At 43.6% G+C, this 9,210-nt stretch overlaps 1 protein-coding gene across 7 annotated transcripts in view; it reads left to right on the forward strand.

Annotated features, from left to right (window-relative positions):
• The window catches only part of IL20RB (interleukin 20 receptor subunit beta), a 43,506-nt gene that overhangs the window by 27,311 nt on the left and 6,985 nt on the right, over nucleotides 1-9,210 (forward strand). For 5 of the 7 annotated variants that reach the window (XM_011373202.2, XM_011373206.2, XM_023538381.1 and 2 more), the window contains 3 exons: nucleotides 2,373-2,456; nucleotides 2,974-3,116; nucleotides 8,187-9,120. In XM_011373202.2, coding sequence (XP_011371504.1) covers nucleotides 2,373-2,456; nucleotides 2,974-3,116; nucleotides 8,187-8,531 — 572 coding nt within the window. In that variant the 3' untranslated portion in view covers nucleotides 8,532-9,120. Of the gene's footprint in view, nucleotides 1-2,372; nucleotides 2,457-2,973; nucleotides 3,117-8,186; nucleotides 9,200-9,210 lie in introns of all 7 variants that reach the window. The other 2 variants (XM_023538379.1, XM_011373208.2) reach the window with 2 other exon arrangements.

Consider the following 9,210-nt stretch of genomic DNA (forward strand, 5'->3'; position numbering starts at 1 on the left):
CTTGTTCTCCCTCTTCTCCTTCAGGTACCCCTATGACTTAGATGTTTTTACATTTAATTTTGTCCCATAGCCTCCTTAAATTATTATTATAATCTGGCTTCTTTTTTCTTGCCGTTCTGATTGAGTGTCCTTGGCTTCCCTATCCTCTATCTTGGTGGTTCGATCCTCTTCATTCACTTTGTTGATTCCCTCTAATATACTCTTCATCTCAGACAATGTATTCTTCATTTCTGACTGGTTCTCTTTTATAATTTCCATTTCCATTTTAATGTTTTTTTTTAAATCTCTTTGTTAAAGTTCTCACTGAATTCTTCTACACTTCCCCTAAGTTCATTGGGCATCTTTATAACCAGTGTTTTGAACTCTGCATCTGATAGATTGCTTGACTCCATTATTTCTGGATCTCTGTTCTGTTCTCTCATATGGTTTCTGCATCTTTGTCTTCCCATTTTGGCTGCCTTTCTGTGTCTATTTCTATGTACTAAGCAAAGCTTCTAAGTCTCCCGGTTTTATTATTGTGGCTTCGTGTAGTAGGTGTCCAGTGGCACAGTTGAGAGGGGTTCAGCTGCAGGCCAATTCAGCCCTAGCCTGTACCTCTCTAGGGCTACCTGTTAAGATTTAGCAAGCAATCCACAGAAGCTGTGCTTATAGTTGTCTCAAGAAGCCATGCCAGTAACCGAGATCAGCTGCCACCAGTGTGGGTCTTGGAGCTACTCAGCAAGGGGCACAGGACTTGCTGAGAATTCATCTGGATGTGGCTTGGGTGGGGCCATGAGTTGGGGGAAGAAGAGTTTCAGGAAATCCTCTGGGTAGAGCGACCTCTGTTATCCAGTCTGATGATGTCTCGACTGTGGTGGCACTGAGTCCCCACACTGAGAGGAGAGAGGGTTCAACAGAGGAACAATGGGTACCACTAGCACTTCTGCTCGGGAGAAAGACTAATCTCTTGTCCTCACTCCAACAACTCACTGTCCTCCTGTAAGTCCCTGATGCTCCCTAGAGCACCCGACCCGGCGCTTGAGCTCAGAGCGAGTGAGTCCGTCTCTGCGAGAAAGTCCAGTTGCTGTCACGGCCCCTTTAAGAGGATCTGCAGGTGCTGGCTGCTCTGTTAAAGCCTCTGTTTCACTCAGCTGCTGGGGTTGGGCAGCCTTGCATCTTCGTGCCCTTCTACCTTCTGCCATTGCAGGGTGATTTCTCATTTCTCTCCCTAGTTGTAGAGCTTCTGTTCATCTAGATGCCAGACGACTCTGCTTGCTCTGTGCTCTGTTTTTGTCATACTTTTGTTGTGTTCGCAAGAGCAGATGAACAAAGTTTCTATCATCTATGCCATTTTGCCCAGTCTCTCAGATTTTTCAGCCAATGGTCCCCAAACTTTTAGAACCAGGGACTGGTGCTCCTATGAGAATCTAATGCCTGATGATCTGAGGTGGAGCTGAGGTGGTGATGCTAGTGCTGGGGAGTGGCTGCAAATACAGATCTGGATCTACATCATTTTTACCTCATTTTTAAAGAAGATGCACAATAAGCCAATATATGGATGTGCCAAAATATATATAACCGTCCCCTATTAATAGGTATATTTTGTGTTTTCCAGTCTTTTGCCACCACAAACCATGCTGTAGTGAACAAGCTTGTATATATCCTAATTCTCATTTTAATAGCTGAATTCCTAACCTACCATGCTGATGTTCCATAGTGTATTAAATCTTCCCCTATTTGTGGAGGAAGGGTTAGGTTATTTCCATGTGTTAAGTCATTTCCATTTGCTTTTGAAAATGATGTTCAATGACTGATTCATTCATTCACTCAGTGAGTATTTATTGGGCATTGACTATGTGCCAAGTGCTGGCCTAGTCCCTGGGATACAGCAGGGAAGTCCCTGCTCTCATGAAGCTTACCTTCTAGTTGGAGAGACAGGCTACAGACAAACAAATGAGATAGTTTCCCTTGTGGTACGTGCTATGAAGAAAATGCACAGGGCACGCTTGGAGGTGGTGGGGGGTGTAGATAGTCTACTTTGAGCAGAGAGAGAGAGACTGGTTGTGCATACGCTGTTGCTCTAGTCCAGATGTTGCTATGAAACTGCTTTATGCATATGATTGTTTCCTTTCTTAAAATTATTTTTTTGGAATCCACTCACAGGAGTAGATGAAAGAGTATGAACATTTGTATATATTGCCAAAATATTTTCCAAAAGCATAGAAACAAAGTACAGTGTCCCCAGACACATATGTAAGACCACCAGCTTCTCTGCAGCCTCACTGGCTGTTCCACCCTTTACACTGGGGGTCCAGCTAGCGGGGCTAAATGAGTTGCTCGAGGTATATAGAACAGAGTGATGGGAAAATAACCCATCCCTTCTGTGTCTTCAGATGCTCCCACTTGGTACTTCCTGATCCATTTACTTAGTAGAATGACCACAGGCTTTGGAGCCAGCCCTACCTGTGTGACAGGGGGTAAGTCACTTAACCATACATAACAAGGCCATGATATATCAGTTATTGTGTGACTGTTTTCTGAACTCAGTATTTTCCTACATAATATGAATCTATGCCAAGAGCAAATTGTGAAACACACTTTGTTTTCAGTTACCGCCCAGCTCCCTTCTGTGCTGTTCTCTTTTGGCACCTCCCCCTTATCCGGCCCGGGGCCTGGCACTCTGCCTTCCTCCTGGCAGTGGCGCCAAGGTACGTGCTAACACGGCTAGTGGCTTAACTGTTAATGCTCCTCCCTTTCCCTTCCTAAGAAAAAGATTTTAATCTTCCCTGGGGCTTTCTGGAAACCAAGCCTTAATCTGGATTCTAGAATAAAATGTTTTTAATGGTGGTAATTTTAGTCACTAGGGCATCCATCAAATCTCAGGATATCTTGGCCAGTGTACAGAGCTAACTCCAGGAAAGTGAGGGAGGCCCAGGACTGGAGATTTCATCTTCACCGTGTCTCCTAAGCCTGTTCTTATCTTTTCATTGCCAGGAGAGACCCTCCCCCTGGTGCTGGCCCTGTTTATGTTTGTTGGTTTCATGCTGATCCTGGTGGTGGTGCCACTGTTTATCTGGAAGATGGGCCGGCTGCTCCAGTCCTCCTGTTGCCCTGTGGTGGTGCTTCCTGACACCTTGGTAAGAGTGCTCTGTTTTTCCTTTCAGCATGACACTGACCAGGGTAGTTTGGGCTGTAGTTGGGCATGGGCACACATTTCCTGGGTCGACAAGCATTTGTGCAGGATGTCACTTTTAATTAGAGGAGCTGGGAAAGACTTCCCTTCTCCAGGGAGTAGGGACCTTTCTCAGTCCCATGAGGCCACTGCCACTTGCCCTCAGAACCTGGCAGGCCAAAGGAACAGCTGTGTTGCCCAGCCCAGGATGCTCAGCATTTCAGGAGTCACGCATAGTCTTACCATTCTGGACTAGCCTGCCAAGCATTCTTGGCCCCTTCCCATGATTATAAGAGCAGCTTCATCCAGTTACTTGTTCCACACAACATAATCAGTTCACATGCCAAAAGCCTCATTGGTTCTCAGGGTGAAGTGCATGTGTGTGAATGTGAGAGGCATGGACTGTACTTTGCCTTTGGCTGCGAACAGGGGAACAATCTGGACCTGCCTGATGACTTAGGATATCCACCTGTTTTCTCAGCTCCTCGCAAGCCCAGTGTTCTTCTCTTACTCCTGAGGACACTTGACCACCAAGGCTTCCCAGTGGGGATAGGACTTGTGTGCCCACACCAGGGTGGGAGAGAAGCAAAAGCAGGCCTCTAGCATCTCTCCTCATTGTTCCATCTGGCTGCTTCCTGTCCCCTCCCCAGCTCCCTCCAGACCTCAACACATGAAGCAGCTCAAAAACAAAGAAAAACAACAACAAACAAAAACGAACCCATTTCTGCCACCTTAGGGATTTCTCACAGTTCTCTCCTGGGAGGAAGGAGTTACTAGTCAGCTTCTCAGAAGCAACTAGAGCGGGACCTGCCTGCAACCTACACATTCCTGTAGTTCTGCATCAGCCTGGAGTCGCTCTGGAGGGAGCCACTCTTGTGCTTTCTGCATGTCCCTGAGAGTGAGGGCCATGCTCTCCCTACACGAGAGGGATGATTCTCTGTGCAATCTAGTTTTCATGACATTCCTCTACCTTGTCATCCTAATGCCAGCTCTCTTTTTCTCTCCAGAACGTCTAGGTGGTCATAACTTTAGCTGACATTAGTACAGGGGTAAGCACCAGGCACTGTTCTAAGGCTTTACATATTAGACTCATTTCATTTTTCCCTTTTCATAATATTTACCAATATGCTTTTCATCAGCCCTCTCTGAATGACTACATGGTTTACTGCTAAACATGAAGGCAGTGTGGTGTGTCAAACACAGGAGGCAGGGCGGGCCTCATTCCCCTTCAGCAAGAACTGGAGGGGCTAAGTTCCCTAAAACATACAACAATGTGCATTCTGCAGTGGTTGGGGTAGTGTTTTATAAATATAAATTGGGTCAAATATTTGATAATGCTATTCAGATTTTTTTGTATAGTTCTATCAGTTATTGAGAGAGAGACAACAAAATCTCTAACTATGAGTACAGATGTGTCTGTTTCATCTTTTATGTCAATTTTTCCCTCACATATTTTGAAGCTCTGTTTTAGGCGCATACATATTTATGAGGGATGCATCTTCCTGAGTAATTGTGTCTTTTATCATCATGATTTCATCACTGCCAATAGTCCTTATCCTGATATCAATATAGCCTTTATTTATTTATGTATTTTGGTTTTCTGTTTGTGTGGTATATCTTCTTTCCATATTCTTACTTTAAACTTATCTGTGTCCTCATATTTAACGTGTGGCTCTTCTAGCAGCATATAGTGGTTCTTTTATAAGAAACAAATCTATTTCAATAATCTCTTCCATTTAATTGGAATGGTTAGTCCATTAACACTGAACTCTGCGCCTCTCATTTTCTGGCTTTTGTGTTAGTATTCATATGTGCTTTCTGGTCCTTCAGGCCAGTAAGACTCTCATCGTTCATGGCACCAAGAAAAACCTATCCTCAGACAAGGAACTGCAACAAATGGGAAACCGAGTGACATTCTGTTCTTCCAAGTGCCAACTTTTTGTTGCTCTCCGATGAATTAAGGAAGCTGGTTTCCTATTTTGATCAGTTTTTGAAGGAATTGTCTATAGGAGGATTGGTGTTCCTCTGCCATAAATAGAAGCAGAACCCTGCAGTGAAAGAGGACTGCCTGAACTAATCCAAAATGATAATAATATAAGAGGAGCATTCCTGGCTCAAGCAGGTCGCTGGCTCTTCTTTCCCACACATGGTGGAAAGCTCTGCCTTCCTCAGCTGGACTCCATCAAGTAGTCACCCTTTGTGGGTTCTCTCTTAATCCTGTTGCCCATGCCCACACCCTAGTCACAGGTCATGCCATTTCTAACGCCCTCTCTCATTATTCCCCTTCTGGTCCTACATTCGTCGGCCCAGCAGAGTTGCCTCCCTGCTTCAGGATCAGGGGTACTACGATCCCTTCCAAGACCCTGTGTCTTGTTAGTTGAGCAACAGAGTAAAGGGCCAGGGACAGAACCATGTAAAGGGCCAGTTCCTTACAGAATTTCAGGTGCCATGAAGAGCCCTCAAATGACAACAAGTAGGGATTCTAATGTGTTATGAGCCACACCCTAAAAGAGCTTTTGGAGAAAAACAGATAACTTAAATGAAGCCAGAGACAAGGAGACTATGCGGGTACGACCACTTTCACCCGGGGAAGACGATACCACTACTTCTGATGAACTTTGCTTCTCTGTTCCCCTTACTATCCTCCCGACGTCATTTCATTGTCTGCTCCTAAATGCATTTCTTTCCATAAGGCTTTTCATTTGTATTCTGTTTATCCCCAGACATTTTAAGTGGACAATTTCTCTGAGTATGTGACTTTCCCACAGTGCTGTGTAAGAAATAGATCACTGGTGTTCATTAAATCTCAAACAGATGCTGAAGCTGTCCATCACCACCGCCGTCTCTCCCTCTCTCAGCCTCGACTTTAGTACAGTCTGGCTGCACTTTCACATTTGCATTAGTTCTGGATAATCCTCTAAATTATTAAAAAGCAACTTCCAACAACTCTTGCAAAATCTATGCATTTTTCCAATTAAACCATAGAAAATTATCAGGCAGAAATCTTTGACAATTCTTTAAAACGCCCTATTGAGTTTGTAAGTGTTTAATTTATCTGCTTGGATTAAATATTTCATGTCTACATCTATAATTTTGTAGTTGGTGTTGGCTGTAGTCTGAAATATACCATTAAGAATGCCTTTCCATTCAAGTCGATACCACCGAGTAACAGTCTAAAGCAGAAATATATATGCAAGGAAAATTATATTAAGACCGCTCAGTGTATATTCCCTGTTTGAAAATATAATTTCTTTTTCTTATCTTTCATCCATAATTTCTTCGTGGGAGTGGAGGCTTCGGTGCTAAAGGGTCTTCCTTTCCTTTCCATGACGCACTTTATTCTTTCTCTTCTTGCGGTCACATCCACTGTAATGTGAGTAGCCAGCATAAAGATGGCCCCCAGTTGTTCATTTGTCAATAAACCATTCCAAGTATGACTTTTTCTGCTTCATAGAAAGTGGAGTTTGTGAGCTCAGATGCCTCTGGGGCCCAGATAGGAACAACAACAAAAAAGAGTATGCAGTACAATTAATGTAATTCAACGGGGACCATGAGAAACATATTCCAGCTAAAGAAGGCAGCTGCTTCTCAATTGCAGCAGGTTGCTGCCAACAGAGAATGGATGTGAGCCAGTTCTACCAGATTCTCAAGTTTTAAATGAGAAACCAAAAAATCTAGACTTTCATGAGAGATCTCCTGGGTTTTAAACGGTGAAAACTAATTCAAACTGAAAATGTATATATCCACTGAACCTTGCTTGAAAGTTTGTTCTAACCTGTGGGACAGCAGTTTTGTAGCTTCTGAAATTCTGAGATTATGTTGTTTTACTTCAGTGTTCTACAACTACACTCTCCAATATAGTTGTCACTAGCCACGGGTGACCGTTAGACACTTGAAATGTGGCTAGTGCCGATTAAGATGTGCTGTATATATAACATACACAGTGGATATGAAGACTCAGTACAAAAAAAGAATGTAAAGCATTATAGGAATATATTACATTAATTACATGTGGACAGATTTTTAAATAAAACATAGTATTAAAATTAATTTTACCTGTTTCTTTTTACTTTTTAAAATGTACTGCTAGAGAATTTTAAATTGCCTGTGTGGCTCATATTATATTTCTCTTGGATAGCGCTGCTCCGGAATTAAAAAAAATAATCAAGTATAACCACTGCAGATTTAGGTAGCCAGTGTCCTGAGAATCTGACTGGACCGGCAGCAGTGAATTGGTGGTGGGTTTCGCAAAGACACCCCCACTCAGTGAGCCCTGCTTGTACATTGTCCTTTCCCATTATTTGCACGAGGACACTAAGAGTGAGCCCCTGAAGCTGCTTCTTTACAAACAAGGATCAAAGGCAAGTGACTCGATGAAGCTGATGTCTTCTGCAGACGGAGGTGGAGGAAACCATTGTGCCTATTTATCTGTGCTCATGTGCCACTCTTTGGAGTGATGACAGGAAGGGCCATGAGAGATAACTGCAGAAGAACCTCCAAATGGTGGAAGTGAGCAAGCTAGCAATGGTTGGGGAGGGTCTCTCTGAAAAGTTGATACCTGGAGTTTTATCATCAGTCATGATTAAGTATTGAGGACATTGGGAGAAGATGTCAGGAACATAAAATATGAGCTGGAAAAGGACTCGTGTTTCTGAAGCATCATCTCTGGACTGGGCACCCAATTAGGTGATGTATGTAGAGCATCTCCTATCAGATCATTATTTTCAGAGCTCTCTGGTAGAAGAATGTTAGATTTTTTTGACAAGAATTACGTTCTGGGCTTTTGTGGGGTAGGGTCCCACAGAGAGGAGAGCTGATGGAGCAGGGCCCCAACAGATCTGCTGGGCAGTGAACTGGGAGATGATCTCAGAAACTGTTGGAAGCCCCCGATCTAGGAGTTACAATTGTCTTCAGGCTTTTTTGTTGTTTGAGATTTAATTAATGGAATAATTGGGATTTTGTGATAGGCTCTACGACTAGTACTACTTTACAATTACTATTCATCTAATGAATATTAATGAAAATTATTTTTCAGAAAATCACCGATTCACCCCAGAAGTTAATCAGCTGCCAAAGGGAAGAGGTGGCAGCCTGTGCCATGACTGTGCTGTCTTCTGAAACTCTTCAGGGCCTGGATCTAGCAGTCTTGGAGAAGTGCCCAGCTGAAGCTGAGGAACCTGGTCTGCATGACATAGGAGTCATGACGGGAAAGGCTGTGTTTCTGTTTTCTTCCATGGACAAAGGACAGGAGAAGTCAGAAGAGCCTGCTATGTCCATGTGTAGAAGCAACTGTCAGAGGCAGAGTTGTCTGGCAGACAGAGCACTGATGGGGTCAGGAGATGTGTCTCTAGAACTGAATCTATCTGCATCTACTAGCTGAATCACCCTAGGGAAAGTGATTTCATCTCTCTGGCCCTCAGTTTTCTCATCCATAAAATGGATGGATTAACTATGCAACTGTTATACCATATATATATCTCCAGCACTGGCAGAGCTGTAGGGAAATTGGTGACACTGTGCATTGCGATTGGTTCATCTTTTCTGAAGAGCAGTATATACATGTATAACAGAGACTCTATATACCAGCTGGCTTGGAGATCCCACTTTCCTAGAGAAAGGCTTGAAGAGGAAAGGAGGGATGGGTACACTGGTGTTGATTTTACTTCATGCCAAGTGCCTGCATAGAGGTGAATGACTCAGCTGCTCTCCAATACATGACCTGGAGGGAGGCCACAGCTCCACTGGAAATGGGATGTGCACGGGTGCTGTGGATACTGTAAAGGGTAAATAGTGTGAGCACACTGAGGACAGCAGCTAAAACGTATGTGTATAATGAGACGACAATGCAGAAGGATGTCAAGAATAAGTGTGATGTTTGCTGCGTTCCTTTTTCCTGTAGAGTTGTTAAAGTATAGAATTAAAAGTAAAAAAGGTCACCTTGGGTGATCTTTTTGGTTTCTTCCAAAAAGGTTTAGTTATCTCAAAAACCTTGGGTCCAGAGAGGCCCCTGAAGACAACCTTTGGTCAGGAGGTGTGGGGCAGCCCTAGGTAGGGAATGG

This window comes from Pteropus vampyrus, unplaced genomic scaffold (assembly GCF_000151845.1).
Source record: "Pteropus vampyrus isolate Shadow unplaced genomic scaffold, Pvam_2.0 Scaffold220, whole genome shotgun sequence".
Taxonomy (NCBI): Eukaryota; Metazoa; Chordata; class Mammalia; order Chiroptera; family Pteropodidae; genus Pteropus; species Pteropus vampyrus.